Consider the following 18988-nt stretch of genomic DNA (forward strand, 5'->3'; position numbering starts at 1 on the left):
CCCCGGTGCGGCGGGGCCGCAGCGCTGGGGCTCCAGGACGAGCGGGGCTGCGGCTGGGAGAAACCAGCAGCTTTTCCCCTCCCTGTTAACCCCTGCTCCTCGCTTATCGCTGTTCTGCGTCCCGAGTTGGCGCACCCGCTCCGAGGGGACGGTGACATCCCATATTTTAGCCCGAAGGGGTCCCGGAGGACCGCGAGCGTTACCGGGGATGCCATTCCCCACGGCGTGTGGGAGCAGTCCCGCTGCTGAAGCGGGGCCCCTGGGATGCTCTATGTGGGCCCTCGAGCAGAGAAGGGCCCGGCTATTTCGCCGTGTCGCTCTCTGGCACGGCGTGCTGCAGAGGCCGGAACACGTCGGGTGACCCGAGGAGGCTCCCGAGAACGAGTGAAGGGAGACCCCGGCGGAGCCTGTCCCCCAGAGGACTATCCGATTTTGGAAGGTGAAGTTCTTGAAGGCACAGAATTTCAGACATGGGCTAAGGGCGCGGATTTTCCGCGGGATCCGAGGGGACGGTGCGGCCGTGCGCCCCGTCCCTCAGCCCGGGGAACCGTACACGCCCCGCCGCAGGCGGAGGGCTCTCGGGGGGAGTGTGAATTTAATGCAGGTTTAATGTATGTACGGCTGCATAGCGTTGAGGCTAGACACACCTGAACCGTGTCTCAATGATTACTATAACCTTTGCCCTCAAGGCTCCTGGGAGTGCCCGCACTCCTTTGCAAGACTTCGCCAGGGATCAGCCCAGCCTCGGGTCCTCCGCGGGGGCGGCGCGGGCTGCGTGGAACCCCCCGCCCGGGGACACCCTCCGCGCCGCCGTCCGTCGAAGCCTGCCCGGAGACTCAATTTTTCCACTGCCCTCCCGTGTCCTCCCCGTTTGGGAAGCCTAGGGGAGGGAGGGAGGGGGCGGCGGGCCGGGCCCCTGCCTCCGGGCGCGCTGCCGCCGCGGCTCCCGTCTCATGCCGCAGGAATGCGCGGAGGTATGCGCCAGTTTCCAGAAGTGGATCCCCTTCCTTGCTGGAGCACAGCAGCGCATATATCACCCGGTGGCAGCAGTCCACCTTCCCTGAAGTTTCGTAACCGCTTACGAGGGTAAATTGAGAGTTGGGAACAGCCCTCTATTAAGTAGCAGATTGAGAAGAGGCTCTTCCCACTTGGAGAAGGCAAGTCTTCCCAGACAGACCCCTCGCATCGGGAGCTACAGTAACCGAGACGCCTCCTCTGCGCTCACTGTTGCCGCTGCTGCTGCTCCTCATTCGCCGCTGCTGCTACTCGCTGCTCCCTCCACAAGGTGCCCCCGGAGCTTCATCCTTTATCCTCCTCCCTTTATCCAGGTCCGACGGCTCCGGCTCCCGCCGCTGCGGGCATCACCGGAGACATCGCCAGAGGAGCTGTCCCGTCACCGAACCCAGTACCCTGCGGCCACTCCGGAAGGTCTGTGTGTGCCCGCGCAGGAGCGGGGTCCCCTGCCCGTCCCGCCGCCGACCCCCGTGTCCCGCTCTGTCCGCACGCGCCGCGCACGCAGTCCCTTCCAACGCACCTTGGGCTGGAAGCCGACGCGGGATTAGGAAGGAGCGTGTGTGCGCGCGTTGGGCATGTCAGAGCCGGCTGCAGGCGTGCGGCCGGGCGGGCGGAGAGGTTTAGGGCAGAGCGCCTCGGGGCTGCTGGCTGCCAGCCCGGGAAAGGAACGGGGAAACCCGGCGGGATGCCGGCCCCGAGCGCTGCCGGCGGACGGGTGCCTGGGCAGAGAGGCGGGCAGGGGCGGTGGTGTCCCGGAGACGGAGGCTCAGGGTGGCCGGAGGCTCCAGGCGGAGCCTGCTGTCAGCGCCCAGGGCGCCTACAGGCACGCTACTGCTGCGGCTTTGGCAGGAGCTCTCGCTTCTCTCCCCCTTGTGTGTGCAGCTGCCGGTGATGCTTTATCCTGCTTCCAGTTTTTTATATCTTTGATATAAAGGTAGTGGGCTTTTCCTGAAGTTTTTATTCTTTTTTTTCCGTTGATGTTAGTTCTTTCTTCTTGAAAATGTTAAATGTCGTGCATCGTGTGGTTTAGAAATGCTTTGGCTAAGCTTTTGTAGGTTGAACTAGCCTGAGATGGGATTGGCACTGTGAAAGCTCGGGTTTGACTTTTTCTAAGTGGTCTCTAAAGAAGTCTTCTGTGTCCCTGCTGAGCCAGGAGGTGTCCTCTGCCACCTCCAGGGTTTCCTTCACACACCTAAATTCGTGAGAAGGAAACAGTGAAATGAATACTTTGGCTGAGGTGGTGTAGTTCATGAAAGAAAAGCGTGTATCAGGAATGGCAGACCTGCAGCAGTGGAGAATTCCTAGATGCCTTTGTGAGATGATTAATTTCTGTTGCTTTTCAAAACGATCAAAAGATGGCAGTCAAAGCTCGCACGAGATTATCAGGACAAAATGTCCTTTAGCGTTGAATTTAGGCGATCCTTAAACTCACTGCAGGATGCTGTAGATCTGCCCAGGGGCAGCCGTTTCCCACGCAGAGCAGTGAGATGATTTTGGAGCTTTCAGAGCACTTTAATAGTAACCTTGGCCTTTCTTGTGTTAGTGACATTATGGTCAATATTACTCTTCTGTTTAGCCACTGGAACTGCCATTAGTCTGAAACCTTTGCTTAGATTTTCACTGAGCTTTTGGTATTTTTGTGTGCACTTAAGGCGTTTGGCTAAGGCAAGTATATACAGCTGCTCAGATGAAGCCTATTAAGCTCAGAGTCAGTAACTGGGAAATTTCTGGATCTCCATAGTGTCTTCCCACCAAATGTGCTTTGCTGGGTAGTTCTTTAGATGGTAAAAGAATATTGTTTTCCCTTTCAGTTGTTTCTGCAGACTAATGATTTATGTTTTCTTCTTTTGTTTTGCTCTTGGAACATTCCTGATAAAATCTGTTGCCTAATTGCTTTTGGAATTCTCTTTCCCCGGCCTAATTATGATATATGATGCATGTATGACTTTATTCATACAAATTACCACTCTCCTACTTCTTGAGATAGAAAATCTGAAACTATAGAAACACCTACATGCATGTGTAGGTTCGTATTAGACTTTACTTAGGCAAGGAAATAATTTGGAAAGTTTTGCTGGAGTAATTGGCAGTAAATTTACATGGACTAGAGCATATAGTTCTGAAGGTATGGCTGTTTGCAATTAAGAGCCACTAACTTGGCCTAATCCCACTTCTTTTGCTAGACAACTTGCAGTTGGTGTGAGACTCTTAGGCCTGTCAGCTTCATATAGTGTATTTTAAATATATTTTCTCTCAGGACATGTAAATGAATTATCAGATGTTGAAACATCATGGCTAGACAGACGTGTCAAATTTCAGATGTGTGTTACACACACTTCTGTATAAGCTATTTCAGACTTTCAAGAAATGAAGAATAGCGCAATTGTAGGCAGAACCCCTCAAAAAAGTTTTATTACAGTTTCCAAACTGCCTTGAGACCAGTAAAACAAAGCTAACTAAGTGGTTCAACAGTTATGAAAAAGGAGCCGATTAAAATCCCCAGCTGAAAGAGACATTTAGTTGATCCAAAGCAGGAATGACCTCTGAATTAGCTATCATCACATTTAGCGATGAAGTCATGGAGCTCCCTTCTGGCTCCTGCCCGTGCGGAGGCACAGATCTTCACTGCTCTTCCCTGATCAAATTAACCCTAACTAGGTTAAGGCTTCATGTGCTTACTGTGATTGGAAAGGGTTCAGCAACAAAAAGCACATTATAGTGAGAGGAGACTCTCCAGTTAGTCATACAGATCTTTCGTCGTCTTGGACAGCTTTCAAATCTAGAGTTTCAACCTGGTCCCGTGGGTGGGGGCTGGGGATAAGGGAACAAAGTGAAATCCACGGTTTGTCTTTTTTATGTTTCATGAATACACCCACGCAATCCTTTAATCCACATGTATCATTTCCTTCTCGTTTCTCCCCCTTCCTCCCTTCCCCATCATTGCAGATTCATTCATGTTGTTGTGATCTGAAAGGGCAGAAATGAAGACAGCGCTGTGCTCGGCAGTCGCTGCTCTGTGTGCAGCCACCCTCCTCTCCTCCATCGAGGCTGAAGGTAACCTTCTCCTCCCTGCCCTCTTGCCCCGGTGCCCCGCTGACCAGCAAATCTCCCAATCAGCCTTGAGCTACTGGCTCTCTCCCTCTCTGTTTTTGAGTGTGAATACTTCACCTTCTTTCTTTCTCTCCTTCAGAGAAACGCCTCTCCTTCCTTGCCCAGCTCCTTCTGTGTTCTGTTTCTCCCGGCTAGAGGGCCGGACCGTAGCTCCCTCTCTCTGTCCCTCTGGTGTGCTGTCCACACCACCCCACAGGCAGGACGTGGGCCAGCTGGTGTGGCCACCCGGGCGCAGCGCCCCGAGGAGCCCTTTGCCGCTGGCGGCCAGCCCGGCGTGGCCGGCGACATGGCTCTGCCCCAGGATGGACCAAGAGGGGCTGGTCTCTGGCCTCTTTTAGTAATGTTGAGAGAGGAAACGGAAAAACTACTACTCAACAACCTGCAACTTTGAAATAAAACGCTCCAACAGAGTCTGGCTCTCTGCGCCTGTGTGTTTTGTCCGGCCCGACGCCGCGCCCCGCCCCACCGGCCTGCCGGTGCATCGGCCTCCCCTGCTCGGCGGGGCGACCCCCGGCTGAGCCTCGGGGTGGCCGGACCCTCCCTCAGGGACACCTCGGCTTCTGTGCTGGGTCTGACCCGGGCAACACGCCTGGGAAGGTGCTGCCACAGCTGTGACATGTGACATGGGAACCGCTGAAGGGAAGGCTGGGCCAGGCCTTGCTGTGGTAGCCGGAGCTCCAAGGCTCCGGCATGCATGAGGTACCGTCACCTCCAAAAAGGCTTTCCTTCTTCTTCTCCTCCTCCTTAGCCCTCAGCGCAGTCTCTCTGGAGGCTGAGGCCCCTGTCGGCCATGGCAGCATCCTGCCTCCAGCTGAAGGCTTGGGGAGACTCATCTTCATTGCCACACTTGGCACAGTGTGGCTCAACACAGCCTGGCCTGGCATTTGCTCCCCAGTGGATTAACAGCAACGGTGTCCTGTGCCCTCAGTGTGAGCTGCTTGGCTTTTTGGTCATGGCCATGGCATTTCTGCCAGCAGTGGCTTCCAGGGGAAATTAAAAGGCTGAACGTCCTGCACTGAAATGACTTGATCTGACCTCTGGGACCTGACTCCATCCTAGGTGTGAACTCTCCTGGATTTACTGAAAAAAAGAGAAGCCATCAACTGATAATTCTTTTTTTTTGCCTTCCTTCTCTTTCTGTCTTGAACTGAACAAACAAATTTCCTGATCATGGCTTGCCACAAGCTTCCTTGTCTGGACCTGGTCATCTTGGCTGATTTCTTCTAAAAGCATGGCGTGTCAGAGATGCCTCTGCGGTGTTTGCCCCCTAAGCAGTAGTAAAGTGCTTGCTTGGGACATGCAGATGTAAAATACACTGGCTTTCTGGAAAAAGATGGCATTTTTGCCAGTGGTGCAACATCTGGTCACCCTAGGAGAGAATCAGTCCACCGCCTTCCTTTCATGCTGTGTTGCTGTTGGCAAAGGAACTGAAAAAGGTCATTTGAAGTCATTTCAGAGTTGCATTTGAAACGCAGGACTGCGGTGCCAGAGAAAGCAGAGAAAGTGTACATTTTTGATGGAGGAAGGGAGAGGATGTGTTTGTGCATTCTTCCCCTTCTTAGAAGGGAGCTCACTTAGAGCTGGGCTAATATTGCTGTTGTCCTGCCCTGCGATTTACATGTATGGAGTATGTTATTTAGAAATGTAAGTGAAGGTGTTTTATTTAGCTATAGTGTAGACTAAATCAGCTATAGCTTCAGTACTGTTAAAGAAAGCTACAAAAATGTATTTGGAACAGCAGAGTTATAACAGCAAATCTTGACACATAGCTGGATGACCTTGGTTCGATGTTGGAGGATGCACTATTGCCAAGCAAAAGATGAAGATAAAACCTGATCTTGAGAGTTGTAGAGGGCTCTTGGACAGAACTTACATTACTTTGCACTCAGAAATGTTTGATAAATAAAATACCTAATTTACAGTGATCATGTTTCTATGAGAAAATTCTCCTAGCTCCAAAGTTTTGAAGTAAGAGCAGGGAAGTGTGGGACAAAAAATTGTGGTGCTGAAAATGGAGTGAGAAATAGTGGTGCTGAAAATGAAAGCTCAAAACTAGGAGTGCCTTAGAACTTGCTGTGGTGGGAACTGCTTTTGTAGAGATTTTTACAGTGGGGTTTTTGTTTGCACTATACTGATCATTCTTCTGCACTGTTTTAATTTTGTGCTGCAAGTTTGCATAATTTTTTAAATTGCACCTTAGTTACTTTAGCAAGTTATTTCCTTACTTATGTATTTACTTTATTTTGGTGTAATTGCAACTTAGATCTTGTCTGCTGAACCGACTTTCTCCTGTGAACATTTGTCCCTTGGTCTTATTTTTCCAAATTTCAGATTACTTTGTGGCAAAGCTATTATCTCCCCACCAGTCAGTCAGTCTGTCCTGTGTCACCTTTCTTGGTTCTTTTTACACTCCATGTATCATTCACAGGACATGAATTTTAAAATTTCTTTCCCAAAGGTGTGGGTAGACACTTGATGGGATGAAAAATTGAGAGGAGAATAAGGGAGAGGGCCATTTAATGTGATGAAAATTCTTGATATGGTGTGGAAAGATGGGGTGAGAGCAGAGGAAAGAAAAAGCTTAGTTTTATTTTCTGCCCTCCTTCAGCTTTCATTTTTCAGTCTCCCCATGGAGGAGACCTGGTGTTTATCTGATGCTGCTGTCCATATATTCCTGAACTTTTCAGTAGGAAACTGGTTCTTCATCAGCCTCACAGCTGCTCTGAAGTCCTTTGTGAGAGCTCTGCTCTGCTGCTCTTGGCAATGAGCAGTAAGTGAGCTGCAGCAATGGCGTTAGAGCTTTTCTGCAGAGGTGCAGCAGAACAGGAGTTTCTAGTTGGGCAGTCACTGCAGGACTAGAGGGAGGAAAGCCCACATATAGTCTAAATGCACTCATGCCCTTTCACTGGGGAAGTTGTTTGTTTACGGTGGTCAAGGAAGCAAATCTGTTTTCATGCTCAGCATTTTTGCTTTTCTTTTACAGTGGAATTCTTCTTGTTTTATTATGCAATCCTTCTGATATCTCTCCCAGCTTAAACTCCTCGTGTGTGATTCTGTATTTTATACTTAAACATAAAGTTGTTTATACTTAAAGTTGTTTTGTGCCTTTTTAGTCCGGCACAGCAATACTCCAGTGCATTCCATGTCTGTCCACATGTCAGAATTTCTTTCTGTTACAGTATTTTTTTCATCTGTGAACACAAAGAGCAAAAGGCTCTTATTCTAGTCATAGTTAAGTACATTGCCATGTGAAGAATCTACTAATTATAACCTTCAGTTACTGCTGTGATCTTGTCATGGCTTCTGTAGCATATCATGTTTCTTAGTACCGAGGGATTTTCAAAGGCACAGGAAAGAAATGAGGAAATTGTTGGTTTTGTGTAGCCTAACTGAGCTTCTGAAGGTGCTGACTTTTCAGTTTTTCAGGAATTGGTTCAGACATAGAAAAGTCTGTCTTCTAGGCTGGAGGTAGGGAAGGAAGGCATCACTGATCCAGGTGTGGAACCTTTGTGTTGTGCATAAAAAGGTTTGTCTGGTGAAAAATCTGTTACCAGGACACCAGTATAGTAAGTGACAAATAATTGCAGCATAGCAGTTGCAAAGGATTAGAATTTTTGGTTTGTAATAAAGCTGCATTGAGTACATTAATTTTCATTGACTGAATGATTCAGAGGTGATCTGGGATAGCTGAAACTTTTGAAGTTTTGAAACTGGTTGGTAGAACCATTATTTTATTATCTTTTGATGGCAATATCTTTTGAGAAAGAAGCTGTTGATTTCAAAGTTCCTAAATAGAGAGCCATGTAGATTGACATGTGAAATTGAAATTTTTATGTACATGAGGGTGACTATACTTTTTCCTGCTGCTAATTAGAAGCAAAATATACATGCGTGTGTAAGTATATACACATGCATATACATATATATGCCCACAAGAGTAAAATTTGGTAACTATTCATACATGCAATGTGTGTGTATGTATATATATATATATAGGTTATGTTGAGATATGTATGTCTTTATTTGTATGGGTATATAGTTTTAAATGAAATTTTAAAGTACATTTATGAGCTTTGCATCTTCAATTTTGAAGAAGTTTCATAAACATATATAAAACTAAAAAATGCAAAGATACAGATGGCAATGTTTCTGTGTTGTGATTGGCAATGAGTATCTAACAAGTCTGAGAACGGCTCTTTTTAGAAGCTGCTCTTTACTACATTTCTTGGCTGTAGGTCATTCCAGTCACATTGACAAAGCAGGCTTCAGAGGAGCTTAACTGGGGTCATGATCTGGTTAGTTGGACCAAATTCATGCCATTTCTGAAAAAAATAGTAAATGAAGAGTTCTGGCACCTTCCAGCCTCAGCAGACCTTATCACTGGGATGGTAAGGCTGAGCTTACTCTTCAGCTTCTGTAGATTGTATGATATTTTAACATGGGCAAACACATTATTTTACATGCTAATTATAGTATGTCCTTTCCAGTGATGGAATCACAAAATATATTTCACATAGGGATTGTGGGTGGCAGCTACTTCCAACTTGTATTGCTTCTAAATCTGGTTCTAGATATAAATTACTTGATATTCTAGTTACATTTTATTTCTGCCTTGTTGAGGTATTCATTGGGATGCTCTAGCAGTCACATTGTGTTATCTGCAAAAAGCTGTACATTTTTTATATTTCCTGTGAAGTAATACAAGCTAATATAAGACATATAAGACCTGCATAGCATGAGAAAGATGCTTTGCCCCCTTTTTTATTTTCCCCCCAGAAATTATACTCTTATGTAACACAAGAATTGGCAATGTTTAAAGTATATTATGTCTGATTTTTTTCTTTTGTTTTTCTTTCATGATGCATAATATAGAAGATCCTGTTAAGGAAATGATCATAACACAGTTCTAAGAGTGGTCAAAATTATTGCTGTGCAAACATGATTGTTGTACAGCAGGATATGTTTTTGCTACTCTGCAAACCTGTAGGGGAGCCATGCATTTCTGTGCAGCAACAGCTGGGTCACTGTACGAAGGCAACACTACAACACCATGACACATTATGATCATGATCCCATACCTTGACAAGTCAGTGAGCGGTTTGGCATGGATTTTAACGGACACAGGATCAGCAGTGTCACTACACTAAGAATAGGTGCAACTTCACTGCTGCAAGTAGCCTGACATCAAGACTGCTTGCTGGAGTTTAGCTGCACTCACACATAAGATTTTGTTGAGTGAAGTTTTAAGGTTCATCCCTGTAAAGGGGCAAACTTCTACTACAAGAAGGAGCATTTTTTTCCTAGACTCTGGTTTGATTCAGTATTGCAAATGTATTTTTCCACTGATGAATTCCCTTATGGAAGAAGAATTTTAATGAGATGGAGTAACAGTTGCCCTGTTATCACAATACGGTTTTTATCATCTAAACATTTTTCTGTACTTCAGATCAGCTTACTACTCTCAGTCATATGACCATGGTTTGGTCTTCAACCTACAGCTGGTTTCACTTGGGTGAAATCTGACCCCTGTGAAGGTCCATGGATGTTTTGGAGATTCTGTTTGAGTATCAAAAGCTCACAGGCCATCTGGAAGACATTTTGATGACATTGGATCCAAAGAGCTTTTTTTTTTTTCACTCAAGAAAGATTCCTTTTTGGATTTCTATGGGAGAAGTATTCAGTGCTTGAGTTTGATAAACCAGCCATAGGCTGAGAATGAATGGATTTAAAGTACAGCAATGAAGGCGGGGATTAGACTATGATGATAAAGGCATTGAGGTTTTGGAGTAATTTCTGTGGGAAGCTAACAGTCTTGACGATAGTGGAGGTCTTTAAGAATGATCTGAGGAAAACATGTCAGGAATGACACAGGGTGGCCAATCTTGTCTTGACTGTGGGATGGACAAGGGGACTTTCAAGTTCCCCTGCAATGCCATTGTTTATGATCACCTGTATGAATGGATACATCACTCATGTGTCAATGTACTATTCTTGTTACCTGCCAGACCCACATCCATTTTCATAAAATGGAAAAAACATCTTTTAAAATGCTAAAGACTTTTCCTCACAGTCAGCTTTTTCAGTTTATCTGGAATCCGGTCATTGGGATATCAACAAGCTGGGCTGCTGCTGTCCTTCAGCAGTTAAAGCCTAAAGTCTCTGCTGCAACATGCCAATTTACTTGCAAGGTTGGTGGTGCTACTTTTTCCATGTACTGAATTTTTTTAAAAAGCATGCTCAGGTCAGTTGTCTCTGCCTTTGCATTAAATTTGTCCTGAGCCATTGCTACTGAAACAATATTTTATAATGATATTCTTATCATTGAAATGTATTTTACTATTAACACATGTTGCATGATTTTGATACTAAGTAACTACCCTGCCATCTCTAGCATTGTGCTACTCAGAAACTGAATGATGAATAAACTGTGCATGCAGGTTAATGGTCTAATCTCACTGCCTGTGTATGGACAACAGGAAAAATAACATTTACTTCAGTACTAGTGTTATCTATTGTATCAGTATTATAAAGCCATATTATCCTATGGTTGAAAGTTAAAGAAAATTAAAAGGAAAAAAAAGTCATATATTTTTTAGCTCAGTTTTACTTTTTGTAATTGGACAGCGTCTTTTCATAATTAAACATTCTAGCATTTACTACTTTATCTGCTTTTACAATGATATTCAAATCTGATATGAAATCTGACATATGATGAAGATCTTCTATGAAACAGAAGATCTATCTTTTAAAAATGCCTGCAAAACTCTTTCACTAGTAGTTAAGGAAAGTATGGCTGGATCTAATCTTACTTTGTAGACCTATTTAAACAATAATATATAATACACCTACCATGCACTGACAGTGAGTCAGTAAAATACTGCATGAATAAGCATGACAATTTTAAAAAGAATATCATTATAAAATATTTATTAAATGTCTTTGTGTAATGAACCTTGTACATGGAGGCTTTGTCCATTGTGGGAAGCTAAAAAACCAATAATCAACATTTCATTTACGTATGCATGATGCTGCAAATTAGCATATATAAACTATTTCTTTCTGTACTGTTCAGTTACTTCTATCATCAGCTCCTACAAGTTTTATTTGCAGTCATTTGTTCAGTTCACCGGTGCCCTCTTTGCCGTTTTCTATAAATTCTGTAAAATAAATGTCCTTAAATATATTTTGATGTTGTCTTTTCATAATTAACATTGTGTTGTTTGGAACCATACTGGCATTTTATGTTAAAATGCTGTTCTTAGTATGGGTACACCTGCTGCAAAGGGAACATGAAACCAATAGTTTACACCTTTGAAATTGTACAGAAATCTGGTGTAAACAGGTAGAATTTTATTTTTGAGAACTTTGCATCAGCTTGAATATTTTGGCAAATTGCAACCACTACTAAGGCCATTTCTTATTCCCTTAGTTCCTAAATCCTTTGTTGCTATATGCAAAGTATGTCACTTTAGTGGCTTCTAGGAACAAAGGGGTGGAGTTCTCCACATTTTGTAATATAATGATACATCAGTGTATCATAATTGCTGATATACATTTTGCATGTATATTCCTATCTAGACCCTAACAGAAATTGTTTTACTGAACATTAAATGCCCAGTCTTTTCCTGTATTCTTTAAATAGTTTATTTTCTCTGCCAAGTTTCTAGATTCAGTGAAATTGATAAGAAATATAATATGCAGAGACTATATAAAAAAAGCTGATCAATTCTTTGATGTCTAATTAAGAAGAGTACTGTGTTCTTCACATCTTAAATGATCTCATGATATTGTAAGCAGGTTGTGATTTGGCATGCTTGTACGGATTGCACCCAGCATGTAAAAAAAATTCCTTTAATTGTTATGTGAAATGTTTGCATATGTGGTGATTATCTGTGAACTCATTGTACATGTATCCAAATGTGTTTTCTATTGTGCTTGATTTTGCTGGCCATTCTTGAATGTCTTGGCAACTCAAGAAACATATGTTCTGTGCTGTCCTCTGTAATGCATATACTCTTTGATGTTTTGTCATATTTTGTCAGCTTTTATTTTACTCTTTTTCCAACAATATATCTTTATATTTGTTGGAAACAAATTTATGCAAAGACAATTTTAGTAAGCTTTGCTCAACATTATTTTATTTATTCATTTGCCAAAACTTTTTCAAGATTTTAAACATCTACCTGGTATAAATCTTTTACAGTTAACCCACCATCAGACTTGAATTTTACAATTATAGATGAACATAATGTTCAAATGTCATGGAAAAGGCCACCAGATGCAATAGTGGGTTACAGAATAACTGTGGTTCCAACAAATGGTGAGTTCTGTCAAATTTTTTAATGTGATTACGTGTTTTGAAATGTTGAGTTTATTTTTGCCTATATCTAACTTAGCTATGAGAGTAGCCATTAAAATCTTTTGTAAGTTAGTGATCAAGCCTGGGTAACAGCAAAGGGCATATAAGAAAAACGGTTATTCTTCCAAGTTAGAGCTGTTCTTGTCTTAGTGTTTGCCATTTTGGGACTGCAAGTAACAAGTTTTGGATACCTTTGCTTTGTAGGGAGCAAAAAGAAGGTACAATCATCACTATGCTCCTCTTCTATGCTTTTACTTTAAGTTCAAGAATTGTATTATGCTGTGTAAGACAGCCGTTATTCTATTTCACTTTAAGAAATAATTAGTGTAAAAGTGATATTGAATGAGAACAGGACATGATTTGTTAAATGATAGTACACTTTGTATGTGCATTTCAAGTTTCAAATTTCCTGGAATTTATTATACACTTTAGCAATTTTTTTCACTATTAAAAAAAATTACATTAGCCTAAAATTTCATGTTTCAATAGTTATACTTCATGAAAACAGAAAGTGTGTAATTCTAAAATTATTATTGGGTTTGAGATAGGTTATTGCATGTTGCATTTTTTTTTACCATCAGCTTATCAATATTATTGTATTTTAAGGCTGCATTGAGTGTTTTATATATTTATTGCAGATGGACCTACTAAAGAATTTACTCTTTCACCTAGCACTACCCAAACTGTCATATCAGATCTTATACCTGATGTAGAGTATATTGTGTCAATAGCTTCATATGACGACAGAGAGGAGAGTCTGCCTGTTTTTGGCCAGCTGACAAGTAAGTAGCTGCAGTACAATTAGAAAGCTAATTAAGGTAACTGAGCGGTCATTCACAAAACTTGGCTTTGATCCAGTTCTCCAACAAAATTGCCACCTACCCAAACCCTCCTTCGATGGAGCTGTCTGAACAGCCTTTTTCTATTAGTCCTAGTAGAAGCAGAGAAAATTTGCAAGAGATCAAAGGATACTAACATGGATAGAGTGTCTGCCGACCTCTACAGAATTCAAGGCAAGAGGCCACTATGTTTTTTGAGCTATACCTCCTTCCAATAAATTGCATCTGCTAAATTCAAGAGGAAGACAATAACTGAGTTCAGTAACAATTGAATTGAACTGGCATCCTGTGTGAGAAAGCAAACTATATTCATCAAATAATATTAAAATGACACAATATACCTAAATACATACTAAAATATGAAATTTAAGCTTCAATAATTTATATTAATAATTAAAAGAGCATAAAATAAATTTAAGTAAATAAAAATGCACAGCAGATTCTTTTCTATGACACATTTTGCATCATGTCTCAGGCTTCACAAAGAACCATGTGAAAATTATCAATTCCCCTAGGTGCTAGAGAGGGGTAATACTGGTATTTCTTCCAGGCATGTTGCAGTTAATTTTCAGGAAATGACTCTACAAGAAGTACAAATACAGAAGATTCTTAGATATTTACATTTTCTGTATTTTGTGTCATGCTGGATACTATGTTGTCAAATCTGTAAGTAAAGGTAGTATATTCAGAACCTGCATTTACGTTTTCATGTTCAGAGGCTTGTTAGATGCATGTCTCTAATTCCTTATGTGCTTTTCTTTGATGTTGAAAAACTTAACCCTGTTTCCCCCATTCATTTTGTCTATGTTGTGCTTTGTGTAGTTCAGACAGGCGGCCCAGGGATACCAGAGGAAAAGAAGGTTGAGGCTCAATTACAAAGTAAGGTGCTTTGCTTTTCAACTTATTTGACATTTATCTTATCTGAAGTCTAGCTTGCAAAGTTAAATTCTGCTTCTTTGCTACCTACCAAGAAGTTAACTTGTAAAGTTGTGCAAAGTTAAGAAAATATATGAAGGGACTTGTGATAGAAAGATAAGTTGCATTGAAAGATTAGGGTGCAAAGTTGGTACTGAAACTAGGGATTTCATGCAACTAACCTGAGCAAGTTCATGAGTGTCTTGGTCCTATCAACAAAAGGTGTCGTGCTGCGGATAAAAGGCTTTGCAGAAGAACCTGTGCAGCTACAATGGGGAAATAAAGATGTGAGGCACAAATGGTAACAAAATAAAACTGTTCTGTAACATCAAATCATTGCAAAAAGTTTTGTATGGGTGTTTTCATCTGTTGTGGCATAACAGATTTTGTGGATTAGTGTGAAAGGTGTCGAAAAGCAGATCCCTTTTGATAATGGCTGTTGGAAAACTCATATGGGTGTTCACTTACATGAGTAATGTTTCCCCAAGCAAAGTGTCCAAGATAAGATCAATCTTTTAAATATCTGTTTGCTTTGGCTTTTACCTACTAAGTTTCCATAAGACATTTCTCACTGATTTGTAAGAATGCAATTGCTAATTTGCTAATAGAGTTGGTTTTCCTTTTTTCCCTGTTTTGTTCCAGGATGCTCCATAAGTGCAATGACAGATTTAGTTTTCCTGGTGGATGGTTCATGGAGTGTAGGAAGAAATAACTTCGGATATATTCTGGACTTCATGGTTGCCCTTGTATCAGCTTTTGACATTGGGGAAGAAAAGACGAGAGTTGGAGTTGTTCAGTATAGTTCAGATACAAGAACAGAGTTCAATTTAAATCAGTATTTCAGAAGAAGTGATCTTATTGATGCAATTAAAAGGATACCTTACAAAGGTGGCAACACAATGACAGGTACAGATTTCCCACATACATGGTTATTCAGCATTTCATTTTACAGTTCAAATTTGCTTTAAATCCTAGTTCATACAAGTCTAAAAAGACACAACTTGTGATGTTGGTTTTAGGTGAGGCTATTGATTACCTTGTTCAAAACACCTTCACTGAGTCTGCTGGAGCAAGAAAAGGCTTTCCCAAAGTAGCCATTGTCATTACTGATGGAAAAGCTCAAGATGATGTAGAAATTCCTGCAAGGGAGCTTCGCAACATAGGAGTTGAAGTTTTTTCCTTGGGTATGTTGAGTTTTTCTAATGATTGAGAGACTAACTTTCATTAAAAGTTAATTTGTAAGTTTTGCAGACAGCATGGTGGAAGAATTTCATTATGCCCCTCTTTTCATGTGTATGCCTTGAAATGGGTCATTTGTGCCCTCCAGAGTAGAACACACCAGTTGTGTTAATTTGATGGTGATTATGTAGCTCCTGCATGGAGATTAATATGACTGACTAGCATACTTTCAACCTTGGCCTCATTCTCACTTACACCACATTATTTTTCCAGGTTGAAAATTTAGTCTGCCACCTCATTTCATTAATCATTATTTTGTAGTTTGATTACTGATCATGTCAGAAGGCAGAACTAATTTAAACTCAGCTTTACTCCAGGATGTTTTGATACTTCACAAGTACATTCACAAGTGTCTGTATTTATGGCTACTTAACCATAGCCCTGTCTATTACAACTTCTAGGTATCAAAGCAGCAGATGCAAAGGAACTCAAGCTAATTGCCTCTCAGCCGTCACTGAAGCATGTGTTCAATGTGGCTAATTTTGATGGAATTGTGGATATACAGAATGAAATTATCTTGCAAGTGTGCTCCGGTGTTGACGAACAACTAGGTGAACTGGTTAGTGGAGAAGAAGGTGAGACACATTACAAAAAAGTATTTGTAGCTTCAGTTTATCCCAATATCTATTGAGGAGGCTATCCCTAATTCCTTTGCTTCATTTCTAGAGTTTCATCCATTGCCTCACGTAGCAAGTATGGAAAACTGGTTTCAGTTTTGTGTCTTTAAATGCAGGATAACAGAACATGTGATGTAGCATATTTGGAATAGCTCCATTATTCCATAGCATATTTGGAATAGCTCCAATATTCCATAGTTTCAAAGGCAACACAGTGATGTGCAGTTTGGACACAGCCATCACTTCTGTGGAAAAATGTATTAAAAGGAAAAAAATTGTTTGATGAAGGGTCAAAATATGTAATGGATTGAGAACCAAAGCCTGAAAACTGGAGAAAACTCAGAAAACAAAGACACGAAGCTGTATCACTTTCTCGCCCTGTAAGGTTTTAATAACTGATTATTCTTTGACAAAAATGATGCTGGAGACAACTCTGCTGTTGTAGTATTCTGCTCAAGTCTGCATTTGTTCACGCTTTCTACCATGTTCCTCTGAGTGGTTCCTTCACTTTTGGTTGAAGCGACTTTAGAGCTGGGCAGCACTTTTCCTGGAACTTATGCTATACTTGGGGGACCACAAATGCATCGCTCATATTTTTGCCTGCTCACTGATGCCTCATTTGGACTGTCCTGTAATTAATTTCTGTCTATTTATGCTAAAAAAAACCCCAAAAGTGATTTTTAGTAAAGATCAAGCAAAGATAACTGAACTTATTTCAGAAATAAAAACTGGTAAGGAAATATGTTTATAATTGTAATTAATATTTTGGATTTGCTTTTGATTTCTTGCAGTGGTGGAGCCTCCTTCAAATCTGGTGGCAACTCAAGTCTCCTCAAAATCTGTTAGAATCACTTGGGATCCATCCACAAGCCAAATAACTGGTTATCGTCTGCAGTTCATTCCAATGATAGCTGGGGGAAAACAACATGTACTGAGTGTGGGTCCTCAGACAACTGCTCTGAATGTTAAAGATCTCTCTCCAGACACAGAGTATCAAATTAATGTTTATGCAATGAAAGGACTGACCCCCAGTGAGCCAATAACGATAATGGAAAAAACACAACAAGTAAAAGTTCAAGTGGGTGAGTTTGGAGCCACCTTATTTTCAAATTGCAGCTCTTCATTGATGAAACCTCTGATGCTTGTTTTAATATCATGACTTTATTATTTTTGAGGCACAGCTTTACTTAGCATAGTTTACTTTGTTTATAAGCAGTTGTGTGTGATACACGAACTACAGATATGATTGTAATGCCATGTGGCTATTAAAAATCTGTTTACATTGGTTATTCTTTTGCTTTGCAGAATGCTCACGTGGTGTGGATGTAAAAGCTGATGTTGTGTTTTTAGTGGATGGTTCCTACAGCATTGGTATCGCCAATTTTGTAAAAGTAAGAGCCTTTTTGGAAGTGTTAGTTAAAAGCTTTGAGATATCACCTCGAAAAGTACAGATAAGTCTTGTCCAGTACAGCAGAGATCCCCATATGGAGTTTTCTTTGAACAGATACAACAGAGTGGAAGACATAATTCAGGCTATTAACACCTTCCCCTACAGAGGTGGATCTACCAACACAGGCAAAGCAATGACATACGTGAGGGAGAAGGTATTTGTTACCAGCAAAGGATCAAGACCAAATGTGCCAAGAGTAATGATTCTTATCACTGATGGAAAATCATCAGATGCCTTTAAAGAACCTGCAATTAAGCTGAGGGATGCAGATGTAGAGATATTTGCGGTTGGTGTGAAGGATGCAGTGCGTACGGAGTTGGAAGCTATCGCGTCGCCTCCTGCGGACACCCATGTTTACACAGTGGAAGATTTTGATGCTTTTCAAAGAATATCATTTGAACTTACACAGTCTGTCTGCCTACGAATTGAGCAAGAGCTGGCTGCTATAAGGAGAAAATGTAAGCTGCTACTGTTACTTAGAGGAATGTAGAAAATGCAATGAAAAGAGGATCTGAACCAATTTTTTGTGCTTATAGTTCCCTAAAGAATTTATTTTGATGAAGTTGTCCATATACAAATGATAATGTTAATAACTGGAGATTTGCTTCTTATTTTCAAATATATTAAAAGCAACAGGTGAAATTATTGGATAAATGGAAATGAAAAAAAACATTGGAGAAATTTTTTTCCCCACCCCTGCTAGGTATCTAAAAAGCTAATAAAATGTGTGTCTATTGGAATGACCTTAGTGCATACACTCTGCTTTTGCAGAGTAAAACAGTTACCAGAGCATTGTTTTTCTAGCTCTACAAAATAAGGTGGCAAGTCCAAGCTTGTCTTTTAGATGTTCAAAGGCAATGAAGTAAGGCCAACTACTCTAGAGGACAATATGTTTAAGTTTTAGGGTAAAATTAATGGCTCTCTGAAATGGGACAAGACAACTTGAGACAGCAGATGCTAGGTGATACTGATTGCAATCTAACTGTACAGATAGAAGTGAAGAGCACATGAAAGTCTTCACATGCATCGAAATTAGGCCAGCATGGATAATGTTTAACATTCAAAAGTTTTCTAAATTGTCAGCTTTGCTCAGATAAAGTTACTTGTGATTAGTTGCACCCACAGTGTCCCTACCTATGCTTAGTAGGACACTAACATTGAATAGTCCCCATTGTTGAAAGCCCAGTTCTCTTTAAAATTAAACGTTTTGTTTCAGGATAGCTTTGAAGAACAAACCAGCAAGGCAGCCTTTGTTTTAGAGGGCTTGAACAGTTTTAAGATCCCCACTGACAGGCTGAATAGGCCAAGCAAAACAAGCCCAGGATGTCAGATTTGTGTTTGTGCTTCGTGTCAAATTCCTTGTTCCCCTTTTGACTTCATTCCTGAAAAAATACTGGGTTTTATTTTGTCTTATTTTTAATCAAGATCTGAAAGAAACCCCAAC

General features: G+C 41.5%; 1 protein-coding gene across 7 annotated transcripts in view; it reads left to right on the plus strand.

The window, feature by feature from the left end:
• The first annotated feature begins 970 nt into the window (after positions 1–970).
• The window catches only part of COL12A1 (collagen type XII alpha 1 chain), a 99901-nt gene continuing 81883 nt past the window's right edge, over positions 971–18988 (plus strand). For 4 of the 7 annotated variants that reach the window (XM_018919172.3, XM_018919176.3, XM_018919182.3 and 1 more), the window contains exons 1-10: positions 1331–1428; positions 3961–4068; positions 12329–12445; positions 13123–13266; positions 14146–14202; positions 14881–15144; positions 15258–15422; positions 15879–16052; positions 16886–17176; positions 17400–18002. In XM_018919172.3, the coding sequence (XP_018774717.1) occupies positions 3996–4068; positions 12329–12445; positions 13123–13266; positions 14146–14202; positions 14881–15144; positions 15258–15422; positions 15879–16052; positions 16886–17176; positions 17400–18002 (1888 nt within the window). In that variant the 5' untranslated portion in view covers positions 1331–1428; positions 3961–3995. Of the gene's footprint in view, positions 1286–1330; positions 1429–3960; positions 4069–12328; positions 12446–13122; positions 13267–14145; positions 14203–14880; positions 15145–15257; positions 15423–15878; positions 16053–16885; positions 17177–17399; positions 18003–18988 lie in introns of those variants that run through there. The other 3 variants (XM_030235504.2, XM_050972288.1, XM_050972287.1) reach the window with 3 other exon arrangements.

Source organism: Serinus canaria, chromosome 3, assembly GCF_022539315.1.
Source record: "Serinus canaria isolate serCan28SL12 chromosome 3, serCan2020, whole genome shotgun sequence".
Taxonomy (NCBI): domain Eukaryota; kingdom Metazoa; phylum Chordata; class Aves; order Passeriformes; family Fringillidae; genus Serinus; species Serinus canaria.